Consider the following 17,991-nt stretch of genomic DNA (forward strand, 5'->3'; position numbering starts at 1 on the left):
AAAAAGTTTAATATGAAAATAGCAACCTCTGAGCTGTAAAACTGCTACATTTCCTGTAATATGCATCCCATCTAACAGTCATCGGATTGCCTCTGTAAGATCCCATTTTATATGACCTCACTTGGTTGTTACATAAGAGCTTAACAGTATTAGCACTCAGAAAACAGACCCTCCCTCTTGCTCTCTTTCTCACACACACACACACACACACACACACACACACACACACACACACACACACAAATTTGCGTGTTAGCACAACACAATGCATTCTAATGTTCCGCTCGTAGTAAAAATCCAAACAATAACATAGGAATGTTGGTCAGGAAATAGCAGGCATATTTTCCGCATCTGCTTAAGAGTGATTGGTTGGTGTCCACGATATGGAAGGTTAGCTAGGTTATAAGCATATCGGGTGTGACAATGTGTGAATTCTGTTCCAAACATATTAAAACTTCCTCCCAAAAGCACAAACTGTCTCAAAGATAACCTAAGGCAAGAGGGCAGCACACACCCAGAGCAAGACTGAAAACAGCATTGAACTTATTATTTCATCAAGCAAAATTGATATTCCAATAGGCTGCTTTATTTAAATAATTTTTTACGAATAATAGACATGCATCTTATTAAAAAAACAATTATTGATTAAAATATCCGAGTCAGTTTCATAAGATACTTCTAACTGAGTATAGGGTGGTTTAAGCTATTTGGGCTTTTTTGTTATTATTATATATTTTGAGGGGGATTTTTGCTGGGAAATCTGAACTTTTTTTTGCCAGGAACCCCCAAATATGGTCCATCCCCTTCCTAAAATATAATAGCATCTATGTTAAATATACATTTATACTGTGTGGGAAAAATATTACGTGGGATTGATATTATAGAGACAGCATGTTAGAAAATTAAATAACTATAAACAATTCAATTAAAGGTGAACTATGCAGGTTTTTTACCTTAACTGAACAGCTTCGGATTCATTGGAATGGTTGTATTACTTTTTTCGGGTTGAATGGTGGTCGTCTCGCACCCCCCTATCGCCTGTGAGCAGAAAAACCACCCTTGCAACTTTGGGCCGGCGGGCCGCCGATCGCATCGTCAGGAAGTATCATGTGATATCAGGTCTCGCGATGTAACGAATTGCTTTACGGCAAAAAAAAATCTGCTAAAATTTTGTCATTATTGCGCTCCCTCACGCTGTTTTAACCCGAATGAAGAAGACGTTGTAAAGAATGTCCCATCTGCTTTGATGCTGTTGATCTACTAGCCTCTGGTATCTGAAAGTCGACAACAATTTTTTTCCACAGTGTTGTCAAATATCTATTCCGAAGCTGCAGGGGGAGCTCTATAGAGAAACCTGCGAGCAAAAAGCCAGAATACAGCGAAGAAATTCCCGAAACTGCAAAGCCCTGCTTTAAGTCAAAGTAATTTAAGCCAAATATTGCCAATTATAGGACAAATAAGAATGATTAAATATTATCTGTAGAATATTTTCTTTGTATTGAGTTGAGAGTGGATTCTCTGTTGTATAAATATATAATTAAAAAACTGACTAATCCTGCTAAATAGTTGTGCTTGATCCCGTTTTTAGACAGCAGAATGAAATAGTAATAAAATCCAATTTAATAAATGTGTTTAATTGTTGCATTAAACACTGAATTAATATCTTAATACTGTAAATTTGACAGCCTTAAAATACATTTAGTATAATCTTTGTATTTGTTTTTCCCTGTGGACTCCCAAGCATTCCATTGCAGCCCTCGGGGGTCCATGGACCCCAGTTCAAAAACCTCTGCTCTAAGCACACTTTTGCCCATCAACTACTGAAGTATGTAACCCAAACCGTGCAGTGATAAGAAGTCCTCAACATTGGGCAGGGTATGTCTTTCACCCTGCCAGTATATATAGCTCAGCTGCAGACAGAAAACAACACCTGAATAAGAGGAGCAAAGGAATGTCTGCAAGCAACACTGCTCTCATGATCAAACACATGTGCAAGTTATAATGCTAGTTATAATTTTGAAGGATCTTTTCATCCAAAACAGCAAACACCAGAACAATTCCTGGAACATCCCTCCCTGAGGTTAAGTGCTCCAGATGGACTCCCCATCAGCACTTTGGGAATAGACACTTTGGGTGCTTAAGCTCCTATGAATGTCACACCTGCTGTATGATGACTGAAAAGCTGGATACTGGAAGTATGATTTTGGCTTACAAAAAAGCAGATAAATTAGACAACATGAAATATCAGGAAAAAAAAACAGCTGAGGAGGTTATACAAGCAGCACTAAAAAGGGGATGGGTTGGGCTAGAAGAAATGGAACATGGAAAAATGATGGCGGAGGAAGATAAGCAGACTATAGAATAGGGAAGGAGGGCAAACAAGAGTAATCGGGAGGGTGAGTGAACCTGGAAACTTCAGTATACTGATATTGGACTTGAAATCAAATCCCTGGATGGAAATTCTCAACATGTCTGACTCTCTGAAACCTAAACTTTGCAATGCAGGAGGAGCAAGTAAACAAGATAATAAAACAGGTTACACTAAGGGCCAGATATACGTACATTTGCGAAGGCAGCGTTAATAGCACCATGGCCAAGGAGCAGAAAGCGCTTGATGTGAAACCGCAGTGTGCGTGTTATGTACCAAACCTGCAGTTCATCAGGTAATCAGCGCCTGTCCCCACCCACTATACCGTAAATTGCGCATATTTAAACGCGGAATTGAATGGGCCTCCTCCTCTCTTTCCATCATGCTATGACTGGTTGAAATGATCCTGATGCCAATAATTGTAATGTAGTGAGGAGTTTAACAACTGCTGGAATGGAATGTGAACGCTGAGTCGGAGATTCAATGTCATCTTTGATTTCTTTCAGTAACTGTAATATTGCGTAGCTGCTTAATCTGTAACGCTTAATGATTTAGTTTTCACTCGACTGAAAAAGTGTGATTCTTGTGGCAAAAATCTTTTCAGCTCGTCTCCTTAGCCTATGTCTTCGTCTTGCTCGGATTACTGCTGTCATTTCACCAGGAGGCATATGCCAGGAAACCCGCTTCCTAAATTACACCTGCTTTTAAGAGGCGGAGAATTTTCAGTGCAAAATAGAGGCGCGCTTTCACCGGCTTTTTCTGTACATAACGCGGAATACATAATTAGGCGCAGTTTACACTTCCCCTCCCATCTCTTTATGTGACACTCCCACTTTCCCTTTGACCATCTCATGAATGCATATGCATGACACGAAAAGAGCATTTTGCCATTTTCAGTTCCCGCAACAAACAGTCTGCACTTTCATCTCGGTGCGTCCCGTTCGTACATACCCCGCCATGGTTTTATGCGCACTTTGCAAAACAAATACGCCTGAAGTGGGCGCAAAAGCGTTACATCTGGCCCTGATGGCTAAAGCCTTTGCACACATTTCTTGCCTGAGCCACTGAAAACCTAAGATAGACAACAATCTGGGAAGCAATCGGTGAAAGAGTTAAAGCTATCGGTGGAACTGCAAGTGTAAATCTCTTTCCTCAAGGCCAAGGAATTGCGAAAGCTAGCACCAGTGACATGGAATTGGCAGGACTCACATCAACATAGGGAAGTGTTTTATTCCTGAAGGGTAATATAACCCCTCTACACACCGTCCAATAGTAGCTAGCTCCAGTGTTCCAACTGAATTCTCTGGCAATCTAAAATGGCGCTGGTTCGCATGCTTTCAGGGAGTTGGCTGGCTGGAGAGGGTCTGCTGTTCCTCTACATGAGGGGGGCTGCATTTTCAGAGCCTGAAATCAGACTTTCAACAAAAATCCAGCAGACAGGCTACTGATGTCACACCTGCCTTTCATTGTTTTTTAATACAAAAGTTGAATATTGTGTACTCTGTAAGCATTCCATGAGTTCATATAAGCCACTTTTCCACCATTGGGCCAAACCGTTGCTTTACCGTTTCATTATTATTAACTTGTGTTACTTTGTTCAAAGGCAACACACAAGTGACCATCTCTGAGTGTTTGTAATCGTGCAGTGCCGAGTCAAGCTGACGTAGAAATATAACTGGAACCATTTTTAGGACCGATCGGCCCGACGCTGGAAAAGTGGCTATATATGACAGCAGCTTCAAAAAATACGAATTTTGGAAAACTGGGAAATCTTTGATAGTGATGAAAAATTAACTTCTTTTAAGTTTAATTACCTCACATCTAATATAAATCAGAAAATGTTTAAACACAAAATTTTTAATGCAGACAATTGTTTTTTGTTTGTGGATGATATTCTGCAATGGGGTCAAACTCTGGCTTTTATTGTACAGATAACATTAATTATTAAATATTTATAATTTTTTTGCCTAATATCCTCAACATCTCATCATAGAGCCGGAGTTTTAACTTGCAGCTTTATAGCCAAAAACGCCCTTATGAAGAAATACACTTTAGCACACTATGCCTAATTTATAGTTATTACTACATTAAATGCGCATAACGTGTTACTAGGACACATTAAAATAAAGTGTTACCAAAATATCAGTCATTTTATTGAAACTTGTATGTCATGTATTTAAATATATTTGTAATTATTACACATTTGTAAAGATGATGTTCCAATTTAGTACATTTAAAATATATTAACTTGTGGGTAGCTTTGAGGTTAAGACTACCTCATCATAAACACAGTATTACAATATTGCATCCTGCAGATGATGCAGAAAACAACACTGTTAGGTATCAACACCTTTGACAATGAACAATTCATCAATTTTGTCATCCTAATGAACGGAAGAGCTTCTGCATATTAATTTTGGGCGAGGATCACAAGCTCTAGCTGTGAGTCTGTGACATTCACCTTGAGAGTCCTGAGTGTTCACTACACTACAGTACAGAGTGTTCTGTCCTAACTGCTGCTGAGCTGTCTCTAATTACCTGCAATCACACACTATTTTGATGGATAACTAACACATGAGTGCAAATTAGTCTGCACAAGTATAATGCAGGAAACATGGACGTGTAACTACCTGACTATCTACACCAGAGAGAATGGAATATAAAAGACAAATGCAAACCACTGTCCATGAAAGGCCTGGGCTACCAGCCAAACAGAACTAGTGTACTGAATAAATACTGGCACAACAGCAAAAAAGAACACATAAAGAGAGTCAGGTTGACCACTCTTCCAATAGAGCAAAGTGAAATGCGTTTAATTCATTTAAGTCATACCGGGTATTATCTTTTAAACTGTGGTCTTGTGTGTGTGAAGGGTGTATAACAACTACATAATTGGGTTAGAGGTATTAGTGCTGTTGTCGCAAAACAGAAACAAAATACCCACACCATTATGACCATATTGTCTGATGTGAAATTACATAACATGGATTGGAATTAAATTACTGGAATGACCTATAATGTTAGATAACAATACCGTAATTCCAAGATTTTTTTTATGTTTTTGTAAAAAGTTTTATGTTTTGTGGAAACTGCAACCAATTTTTTTCATATTTGATGAGTAGAAAGTTTAAAAGAACAGCTTTTATTTTAAATAGATTTTTTTGCAACACAAAATGTCGTTACTGTCACTTTTAAACAATTTAATGCTTCCATGATGTATGAACGTATTAATTACTTTCAAATAAAAAAAATGTTACTGACCCCAAACTTTTGAATGTAAGTTTCCAACACTACAAAGTTCAAAAGAGAACAAATAGATCTTTTTGGCTTCATCTGCGACCAGGACAGCAAGTCTTTGTGTATCGAGAGCTATGGCTAGCCAGGGTAATGTCGGAATAACTCCACATTATACAAACCTCATTCAACAGAAGTAATTGTCGACGCAAGAGGAAGCTGTCTGAAAGTGATGTCCAGGCGCTAACCCAGATTGTATCCAAAAAAAAAACAATATAAAACCACAGCTTCCCAACTCACTGCAGAATTAAAAGCAAACCTCGACTCTCCTGTTTCCACCAAATCTGTTCGTCGTGGGCTCCACAGTTAATATTCACAGTTGAGATGCTATAGCTAAACCTTTGGTCACTCATGCCAACACCAAATGTCGCCTTCAACAGTACAAATCTTGGACCCGGGACAATGTGAAACATGTATTGTTCTCATGTAGTCCACCTTCACTGTCTTTCCCACATCCGTGGGAGTTACGGTGTGGAAAACCCCTAAAGAGGCTTAACACCCGGACTGTTGTGTGCCCAGTGTAAAGCATGGGGCTGGATCAGTGATGGTTTGGGATGGAATATTATCGCATTCCTTACTGTGCTTGAAGGGCACGTCACTGCCAAGTACTACCAAACTGGAGGACCATGTGCGCCCATTGGTTCAAACATGTATACATTGTACCCTGAAGGTGGGGCCGTGTATCAGCATGGTAATGCACTAATACACACAGCAAGACTTGTGACAGATTGGTTTGATGAACATGAAAGTGACCTGTGAAGTCACCAGATCTAAATATTTTTGAGCCATTTTGGGGTATTGGAGGAGCGAGTCAGGAATCGTTTTCCTCCATCAGCATCACACAGTGACCTGGCCACTGCTCTGGAAGAGGAATGGCTCAAAATCCCGCCGGCCACTGTGAAGGACTTGTATCTGTCATTCCCAAGACAAATTGATGCTGTATTGGCTACAAAAGGAGGCCCTACACCACACAAAAAATGATTGTGGTCTAAAACCCGGTTTTCAGTTTCATTGTCCAACCCCTTTATATTACATTAACAATAAACATCAAAAGTTTACACAATACCGTGTTCTTAAATAAAAATGCAACATTCTAAAATCGAAATCCAAAATAAGGGCATAAAATCCAAATCAGGAAATATCATTCTTCAGTTTTTAGATAAATCTAAAAAAACTCAAATTCAATATTAATTAACCCTCAATTGAGGACATCACCAAATGAGGTTTTGTAAGATTTAGATCCTTGCTGGGGACAACTCGGACTACAGTTCAGCTAAGTAAAGTCCCAAACATCCCAAACAACCAGAGCCCAAGATGTGATTAATTAAAAGTGTGTTACTGTGCAAGCAGTTTTATTTATAGATGATCCAGCATCTGTAACAAATAAAAAAATTAATAAAACATTATTCAGTTGCATCATGCTTTAATTTTCTAGAGATATATAATGATATTTGAGTGTTTAAGTTGAAAAATTTAGCAAATATTCATTATGCAGATGCATCCTGCCTATCTTTTTAAAGATACTCAATGATATTTGAATCATTCTCAGCTGATCATAATCCAATATGACAGATGGGATTACAGAACGTGTTCACACCAAATCCAATAAAAATTTCAGATAATGGGGAAATCCCTATTTTCATCACAACACCCATGGTCTCAATGCACCATTGCTGAACTATTATTGATAAATTATGAATAAAAAGACTAAATTTCTAAAGGGGGAACTAAATAAAAAGTGTAATTTATTCTTTCGAATCCTTATGGATCTGAAGAGTTGTTATATAAGGTCAGTTGCGGTGGGAAACAGCTTGAAACAAGAATCTTGACATAGCCTTGAGCACACAGACGCATTGTGCTCTGTCCTTGAGAAGGAAACAATTTAATTTTGTGTATCAAATCAGTCAGGCATGATTTAATTTAGCTGTGAAATATGTAGTTCGTGTTTTTAACTAAAACAGCAATGACATGACAACTAAACAAATCAAAACCCAGGTAAATACAGATTCAAGAGAAAACAAAAGCTATATTATGACAGCCCGTGTGTGATATGAATTTTACATCACTGTACTTTACAAATTACTTTATAATCAATATATGTTTGAATTACACAGCCAAAACCATGTGAACAAGGTCCATGCATACTAGTATGAATACGTATAGGCCTACAGTATGTGAAAGCATATCACTTGCAAAGTACACGCTTATAAATATATGAGGCTCTTCATGTTTCAGATGTTGAACTCTGGTGCTGTCAGGATAGAGCAAAGAGAAGCAACACTGTCTGCCGCAATAAAAAAAAAAGAAGATGAAAAAAGCAAACTTTTATTTTCGGGAAAACACAGATTTTCTAAGAATTCAAATCAAATAATTTCAACACTTTCCCCAGATGAGGTATCAGGATTCAAGACTTTACTGTGATGTGTGTGTGTACATGTGAATAGTTGGCACGTGTGTATCTGTGTGTTGATAATAAAAAAAAATCACTAGGGTGTTCATGCAAACAAAAGGCAGCTGTATTAGGGTGTTTTCAGTAGGGTGTAGGTCACACACACACAACCACATATATTTTAAGAGGTCTTAAAAAATACTGGTATTTGATATGCACCGCTTTTTTACTGTTCAGTTTGAGCATGTTTAAACAGATTTCTCTCTCCAGTTGCATGCAAAATTCAAAATTATATTTACATAAAAATGATACACTAAAGGGGAGGTATGCCCATAATGCTAACTGTTAAAAATACATTTATATTCAAGCCTGCTGAGAAAGGCTGCATGTACAATAGACATTTTTATGCAGTATAGCCTATGCATATTTTGATTAAATAACATATTCGAATGTTTGAGCTCACATGTTTGGAACGGGTGTTGGGCGTGCTCAGTCCAGCCTTTATGGAGCAATGAAATCCCCACTGTGCAGAATAGCATTACAATGTTGTCATGGTGTGCATGAAACAAATACAGGCAGTTTAATGATAACTGAATTCCCCCACATGTCTCTGTCCTTCTCCAGACCTCCATATGAAGGCTCCAAAACATCTTAGAATGACGCAGTATCATCTGGTTTGTCTGATGTTTTACATAACAAATGAGTTGAAGTTGGTGTGACAGCAAACTGAGTGCTGGAAAGACACACATTCAAACACACTTCCTGTCAAAACAACACCCACCCATATAACCAGTGTTCCTAGAATGACTCCTATAATCCATTATACAACTGATGATGCATCGTACTTGTAATGTTAAGTTAAAGAAAAAAATGTATGGCTAAGAATGTAAGTGCAAACTTTAAATTACAATTAAAGACGTAGGCATGGATGCCTATAAATAATGACATTCCTTTCTGATCAGATTCCATCAATACGCTTATTATGGGATATTTCAGGCGGAGTAAACAGGAAAAATGCTTATACTTTTTCTGACGCTGTTCACATAAGTACCACGATGCTTTGTGATGCTAACGCAGGAGCCGGCCAATACTGAGCAGGCATTCTGACATATAACCCGGAAGCGCTGCACTGTGTTTACAACGTGAACAGCGTCAGAGACTGACACAGAAGAGAAGAAATTGTTGAATAAAGTTGTTATTTTTGGGGGGGTTTTGCACATAAAAAGTATTCTTGTCGCTTCATAATATTAAGGTTGAACCACTGTAGTCATATGGACTATTTTAACGATGTCTTTACTACCTTTCTGGGCATTGAAAGTGGTAATAAAATTGCAGTCTATGAGGGGGTCCTAAAGCACTCGGATTTCATCAAACATATCTTCATTTGTGTTCGGAAGATGAACGAAGGTCTTACGGGGTTGATGATGGTGAGTACAACATGATGGTGAGAAATTAATGACAGAAATTTCATTTTTGGGTGAACTATCCCTTTAAGCATCAAAAACTGTTTTCTACATTGATAATAATTACAATAAATTTTTCTTGTGCACCAAACCGCATATTAGAATGATTTCTAAAGGATCATGTGACACTGAAGACTGAAGTAAAGATGCTGCAAATTCAGCTTTGTCGTCACAGGAATAAATTACATTTTTAAATGTATTAAAATAGAAAACAATTATTTTAAATTGTAATAATATTAATGTTTTTACTGTATTTTGGATTAAATAAATGTAGCCTTGATGATCATAAGAGACTTTTTTTCAAAAATTGTTTTTAGGTACCTACAGACTACAGTACATGCACACATATCCAAGGAAAGATGTTGTCTTCGTTTTGGACCCTGATTCATATGAAATAAGCAGGACACATTGACCTCTCAGAGAATACAAACTTAACAAAACACTTAAAAATTACAGTTATTTAAAAGACAAAGAGTAATGGGTAAGAGGCCATAAAACAAATTTGAGCATCAACTGTAATTTGACTAATAGCGTGTAGTAACTGAACTAACTGTCGCTCTGAGGTAAGAATACATGTGTTAAACTCTATTAAGAAGCTCACATTGTCTGAACCCTGAGGTCACCTAGCAACCACTGTCTGTGTTCACAACATCATCAAGCTGAAAACAGCCGGTGCTGGGAGAAATTGTCTTGCGCATACATAAGCACACATGCAAACACACATGCACTGACAGACAAACCACAGTCACCCATGTGTTTGGCTTAATTTGAGCTATTTTTGATGAAATCAGATTCCAAACAGATGAAACAGTCACCTAAATAAACTTCCTCTCTACTCTATGGTTCTGGTACACCGCTGCCAGTCTACGCCCCACCCTCCCTGTTCGTGGAGAATGATTGAGTTTGTTGCAGTGCTGCACAATAAAATACCTTTATGTTTTCATCACATTTGTTTTGTGTTCAGTTTCTATTACATGTACATTCAAAGTGCCTTTCAAGGCTTAAAAGCCCTTATATAACTGTCTGAAAATTGTCACACAATAACAGAATATAAGAATGGAGTGGGTTGTGACCGATGTGTTACCTTTGCAAACAAAGCACTTGATGTGGAAGTGATTATTTTGCACCCGGAGCACCTCGCCTTTGCAGGGCTTGCCACAGTTTTGACACGGGACGGGGCCGCTCTGCCGCTGACCCTTCTGCTGCTCCAGGGGACTGTGAACAGCCTGCTGGTGAAACGCTGTGGAGACACAATCAGAAAAAGAGACAAGTTTCATTTCAATATCCCGACATACAGCACTAGAAAAGTTTAAGAATTAGTCAACAACCCATACTGATCTAACCTGACCATATTAATCTGAATACTGGGGTAAACATGTCCCTTAAATGTCTACGGTGGATATTAGTAAAACTAACAGAAATAGTAAGAGTTTTATGCTAGTATACTATTCCAAATTCAGAAGACTGACTAAATTTAAGTTGAAATATGTGGAAATTTTAAAGGGGTCATGACATGAGAAATGAAATTTGCCTTCACTACATATAAGAAGTCTTTGTACCATTAAAACATCCTGAAAGTTGTTTTAAAAAACATCCTCCTCATTTTTAAATCGTGCTCTAAAATTGGCTCTTGTTGTTATTGCAGGATCGGTGACATCACATGGGAAAACACATTTTAAACAGTTCGTTTGCGTCTCTGTACAGACTTTAGAAGATCCCAATGTCGGAAACAAGTGGATGGTTTATTTTAATGTCATCCCGGATAGTGTCAGAGGATTATATATTTGTTCGGGGCATTTCGTTTTGTCACCAAGGCACAGTGTAATGGAGAGTTCGCAAAGAAACATTTGTTAAAAACTAAAGCAGCCAAGTGTCTTGGATCTGACAGCAGCTGCATCACAAACCATAAGTAAATGATTTCATAATGCTTTGTCTGTAAATTACTGTTTTATATGGATAATGTTTTCAAAATACTTACTCGAGTGAGCCTTGATACTGTTTGCTATGCAATGACGTTAGACAATCATAACAGTGGCGGTTTACTGACAAGCTTTAAAGGAGCCATCCTTAAAAACGAATCACTTCAGACAGAGGGTCAGAATGAATTTTGAAAATAATATTTTTTTCTACATAATATATTTATTTTGTTCAAAAAACATTATTTACATTATAAGTAAACCTCAAGAAACATGTATTAAAATAAAAATCCATGTCAAGACCCCTTTAAGTTCAGTTGCTGCCTTAAATTAAGTATGATCAACTTTAAAGTAATTAAAACTCAGCTTTAAAAATAGTTGAATCTCGTATAACTGATAAGGATGAGTTTGCGGTAGACATGGATGACGCCAGTGCTTGGCTCTCCTTTGTGAATTTTTAAGCTGTCGTTTGAGCCTGTTTGCCACCCAATCTTCACACCTACTCCATTACATAGGTGTGTGTAAACTCAAACAAACACTTCATAATAGTCCAAGACACAGCCAGAGAAAGAACTTTAACCTCTTTTTTTTTTTAAAGGGCGTGGAGCAAAACTGGTTCTGTCGGACATTCTGTAGTAGGATTTTCAAAACAGGTGTTCACTTTGTGAAGTCTAACTATAAGGGATAAAATAGCTATAGAGAAATGTGTTATTGCGTGTTCTCAAAGGCGAGAACCTGCATTTGTCCCTTATTCGTTGAGAAGTTTCGTTTTGAGAAGAGCTGCTGGTTTCAGTTCGCTCACTTAGACTGGCTGAGCCTTTGACACTAATTAGATAAAAGTACTTTGGGATGAAACTGCAGCAGTCATTATATGTGTGTGTTTGAAAGCATTTGTCATGTCAAAGGGAAAGACAACCCATGTGCCAAGTCTGTGTGACTTGCAATTGGCAACCAATTTTACAGTGTGACATATTTAATTTTTTTCAGTGTGACAGGAAAACAAAAATCAGAGTAGGACTTTCATCCATTTCATTCATCATCGAAATTAGTTGGATAATGGAAAGTGGGCACTAAACTCTTTTGTGGGGACTTTTCTAAAACAATGCCTAAGCTATTTAGCTGTTGGTTAACATTGTCCAATAGCCTGCATGGCCTAAGTAACATCAGCAGAAAAGTTATTACATAGGGGAGACATTCCTCGAAATAAGTCAGATGAAGTCCTCTGAACCGGCCAGGTTAATTTTAGAATTAGTATTAAAGGGGTGGTAAAGTATGATTTCACTTTTCTAACTTTAGTGTGAAATGTTGCTGTTTGAGTGTAAACAACATCTCCAAAGTTACAACGCTCAAAGTTCAAAGCAAAGGAAGATATTTGCTTTTAAAGAAAAGGACGGCTGGTAGGGACTACACGACATTCCTCCCGGGTTAGTGACATCACCAACCCTAAAATGTACATAAACCCCGCCCCCGGGAACACGCAGTCCATGTTGAGAAGAGGAAAAGTTATTGTATAAGAGTACATTTGTGAGTCAGCTCAAACTTTAGCATCCATCTTTTCACATGCAATAGAAAGTCACTCTGTGTGCATCTCACAACAGTTCCTATACGAGCGATTTATAGATTACCATGACAGAATATCCTAATTGAAGATAGTTAACTCCACATCAGCAACATAAATGAATTAACTAACCATTCAGAGACGTCCTGTTGCATTCTACATGTTGTCACTTCTTCTTAAGTCTCTCCATCTTTGTCTGACTCCGTTTTAACATTACAGACAGAACAGTTTCTGTCATTTTAGTGTGTCTGCGTGAGGTAATCGCAGCTGCTAACACACATGAGTTCTTGAAACCCCACCCTCTGCAGCAGCTCATTTGCATTTAAAGGGCCAGGCACAAAACGGTGTGTTTTTGCAAACCCTTTAAAAGTGACAACTTTAACATGCTATATAAAAATATCTGTGGGGTATTTTGTGCTAAAACTTCACACACACACTCTGGGGACATCAGAGATTTATTTTACATCTTGTGAAAATGGCATTTTACCACCCCTTTAATCATTTAGATTGGCTGACGACAGAGCAGAAACAGGCTGGTTAATCATAATTCCTTTCACTTGTACTATTCATCCTCCAGTTGGCACAGCATTTCATTAATACTTGACGCAAATACGCTCTGTGAACCTCCACTACATCAACATTTATAGATCCTAAGAGAGACTCTTGTGCTGCTGAACCTCCGAAACAGCATTCTGGAAATGTTTAAAGACCCCTTTAAAGCTAAAGCTATTTCCTGCTTTCACAGATCAGGTAGAGTTGTTAAACAACAGTAGGAATTTACGATAATCCAACCTTAAAAAACACAACAACAACTATGGAAACTCACTTTTAGCAAGCTGGTGGTATATGGTAATGATTTATACATGAATTAATCATTTGAGGTTACAGTCGAGTCAAATGAGCATTGACAGTGTTTTCATAAACAGTTTTACAGGTGTTTAGCAGAAGAAGGTATGTTTTCAATAAAGAAAAGCAAGCATGAAGGCCCATAAACCATAAAGAGGTCAATGCATTTAATGAATGCCAGGTTCATTCCAGCTACTACAGGAAAAACAAAAACCCATGAAGACAGGAATGACAAACTTGATTCTAGACCAGAATAAAATTAAAAATGGTTTTCGTTAATTGACGTAAAACTTAAATAAAATAATAATAATTATTATTATTATTCAAATAATAATCAAATAAAATATAAATAATATTTTAAAATGAAATGGAAATTAGAAATGTTGCTTGGACAACTAAGTGAAATAAGTTTAAGCTTAAGTACTAAAATTACTCAAATGCGAAATCAAAATAATTAAAAGCTAAATGAAAAAATAAAAATAAAAAAAATAAAAAAACAACAAAATTACAAAAAAAAACCATCAACTGTAAATAATACTAAAATAACACTAGGTAAAGCAACAATTTCATACTTTTTGAAAGGGGCCTGAATGTTATGGCAACAAACAGCCAAAAACATCAGCCTATCATATTTCTCTCTTGCATTGCAGCATAACACGTGTCGTCTATAGTTCTATAAGACCTTCATTCTTCAAATATCAAACGGTGCATGTAGAAGCTGTATCCTATAAGTCATGAGAGGTTCACATTTTCTGCATCACCTTAACTTCATTCACTCCCACTGAAATGTACAGGTTCATGAAATCCTATTAATACGGTCTCAATGGTTACCTCACTAAACATTCAAGAGCTTTCTACCATTTAATTTCAGCATCTGAGGGAAAAGAACAGTGACTGAAAACACAAATGAGGAAGAGATTGTCAACCAGTCAATTATCTTGAAGAATGTTTTTGTTTTGGTCCAAACAATCGACTTTCATTGTATGTACATTTTTTGAAATACTTTCTTCTTTGTTCTGCAGAATAAAGAAAGGGTGCACTATTACTAGCTTTCAAGTGACGACATCTATCAAGTGTGAAAAGCCCATATACTGTATGTGTATAAAGAGGATTGTGGTGCCAGCCAGCACAAGACTTCAATAAACTAGCTAACCACATCACAATAAAAGAGGTAAATCAGTGAATGAATCGCATAGGCCTAACCACATCTTCTCTGATAAGAATTCGATAAGTCAGGGTGGATCACTATCCATTTCTCATGAAGTACAGTACTCATGCTTCCTTTCAACCTGAGCCAAAGATCTGTGGTTAAATGAATACAGGCAAGAAGCCGTACTGCAGTAGTAAGATCCCTATCACTGTCACACCCCGCTCTTCAGATGTGCAGAACATCAAAACCTCTGGAAGCACAAGCTAAAGGTCAGCGTGAGGGAGGAGTTTGATCTACGTGTCCCTAAACGCACACACCATACTTTCACAGACTTGCGCGTTTACACAGAGAGTCATCCATCTTTAAGCAGGTTCTCCATAAATAGAGCATCTACTCGACCCGTGGGGATTCCATCATGACCTGCTACATTCTGCTCGAGGTCCATATGCATGGCTGACATGTGTTTGAAGGGCTCGGATTTCCACCGCAGAATCCCTCTGCCACTCATCGTTTGCCTTATTTTGCAAATGCAATTGTGGCTTAGATTGTACAATAGAAAGCTTTTGAATGCTAGAACAGTCATCATATTACTCTCATGCACTGCAGCATAATTCAATATTCCAGTACACGTCTATAGTTCTATAAGACGTCCATTCTTCAAAGATCAAACTGTGCATGTCGAAGCTCTTGAGAGAAGGTTCACGTTTTTCTGCATCACCTTCATCTCATTCACTCCCACTGAAGTGTATAGGTTCATGAAATCAAATTATGTCACATCTTGACCTCAATATGACCTAATGGTCAAAGATAGATTTTGGTCAGGTGATTCTTAAATCATCAAAATGTAATAAGTCTAAAATGTCAAAAGGTTATAGGCTGTGCACGTATCCAGACAGCAAGAAAGATGTATATACCGAGAGAAAAATGAGACAAGAATTAAAGAGGAATAGATAGTTCAAGTAAAGAATAGATAGTTAAAGATGACAGCAAAGGTCATCTAAATGTAAAAGTAGGGACAATGAGCAAGCACAAAATAAATACCTAATATCGGCTGATACAGCACTAATATATAGTGGATTCCTAATAAAAATATTGTGCAAAACAACAAATGTCATAAAAGCATAAATTGGAATTCCACAGGCAAGTATATACTGTACATCACTATGCAGCTATATACTCACTTTATTTAAGTTCTTTAACAATTTTCAGACAATTGAGTAAAAACAATTAGCTCGCTGCTCGCTGTAATAAATGGATATTAAGCACTTAATCTATGTCTTACTATTGAAAAAACAAGATAAACATCCAAGACTCAATTCCACAGATTATATTTGTGCACTTATGTTTATGATCTCCCAATTTCGCAAGGACACATGAAACAAAAGTACCTCTGAGGCACCATTATAGCAAGATAATCAAACTTTAGAAAGAAAAAAAACTAAGAAAACAACTACCTGTCATATTTCATTTCTCCATCTTTCATTTCTCCATCTTTCTTCCAGATCTGTTTAGTGTCACCAGTCAGCACTATACGGGTATTTCTGCTGAGACTCTTCCAGCAGTTATCATTACTTGGATGTGTTCGCCCTTGTGAAAGTAACAGACCTACCCAGCAGTTAAGAGTAGTTGCTATGTAATCTCAAAGTGTATTTGAACTACTGCATTTTTGTCCCTGCTGTGATGGCCACACACATAAATCCTTTCATGTGGTGCAACTAGTTATAGACTGATATACTGACCTGGCATTGAATTAAACATTATTTGGCCATTTTAGATTATCGGCTTCAACGGATAAATGTACCTGCTTCTCAGTTACAAAGCCTTGTCACTGGATAATGCACAATTCCTGATTTCAACGTTTTGTGAATATTTAAAAATAGCACATGTTTAAAAATATATAGGATTACATAATTTGTATTAGATTATATCACATACTGTATTCATTGGAAATCAATCAGCCAACAACTTTCTACTACATCATAAACCGTCTCAATCAACTCCTATCCAAATAAAATTAATCAATCATTTTTGCACACAGACAATTTGAACTCCTTCAAAATCGATTATCTGCCTGCTTTCTTTTTCAGACATCATTGTAGTGTCTAAAAAATGACAATAAAAATAAAACCTGTTTTTTTTTTAGACATGCAAACATCTATCAAGTGCTCTTTAATTGCCACTCAGAAATTAACTATGTCAGTATGTCCTCTCTCTCTCTCTCTCTCTCTCTCTCTCTCTCTCTCTCTCTCTCTCTCTCTCTCTCTCTCTCTCTCTCTCTCTCTCTCTCTCACACACACACACACACACACTCTCTCTCTCTCTCTCTCTCTAGACTGCTGTCCAAGGAGGCCAGATTGAATCTGAGCTCTTGGAGTGCAACAGCATGTCCTTCTGCCAAAGACATGCATATTATCTAGGTGGGCTGTTGTTATTGTTGTTGTTTTATATAGATCACACACACCATACAATAATTACCATTTTACTAACTGTCACAAAATGCTTCATGAAATCTCAGCTGTTTCACCGAATGAAAAATGTCCTGAAAATGTAAATTAAAATTCAATGTCATAATGATGATAAACAGACTGGATATCATAATATTAGAATACGCTATTATGCTTCGATATTATTACAATGAAGTCGACATATAGCATCAATGACACAGGTTCCCATTGACAAAGAGGCGCAACCCCCATCTGAAATAATAACATGACCAGAGCGTCAAAGCGCAACATACCTTTTTCTTCAGGCATCGTCTAGCGTAATCACGTCTATTCTGTAAATAAGAGAATGAGACTGCTGTCTGAGTAAATATCCGACAGTTTTTCAGTGCAGCACAGCGGTGTGGTTCATGTTAATGCTGAGCTCTTCTCACGTCGCGAGCACCGGAGAAATGCGCTTCACACACAGCGCGCGACACTACAGGAATGAACGCAGGTCATATGATTCCCGCCTCAGCGCCTGACAGGACAGCGCACACACTCGAGCTATTGAAGCAATCCATTAT

General features: G+C 37.5%; 1 protein-coding gene across 4 annotated transcripts in view; it reads right to left on the minus strand.

Annotated features, from left to right (window-relative positions):
* ablim2 (actin binding LIM protein family, member 2) overlaps nucleotides 1-17,991 on the minus strand; it is a 52,863-nt gene extending 34,872 nt beyond the window's left edge. For all 4 annotated transcript variants that reach the window (XR_013795577.1, XR_013795578.1, XR_013795579.1 and 1 more), the window contains exons 1-2: nucleotides 17,722-17,991; nucleotides 10,599-10,754 (exon numbers count right to left, since the gene is read on the minus strand). Coding sequence is in view for 1 of the 4 variants with exons in the window: in XM_079594449.1 (XP_079450575.1) it covers nucleotides 10,599-10,754; nucleotides 17,722-17,737 (172 nt within the window). In the remaining 3 variants the exon portion in view is untranslated. The remainder of the gene's footprint in view (nucleotides 1-10,598; nucleotides 10,755-17,721) is intronic.

This window comes from Phoxinus phoxinus (assembly GCF_949152265.1).
Source record: "Phoxinus phoxinus genome assembly, chromosome: 21".
NCBI classification, from domain to species: Eukaryota; Metazoa; Chordata; class Actinopteri; order Cypriniformes; family Leuciscidae; genus Phoxinus; species Phoxinus phoxinus.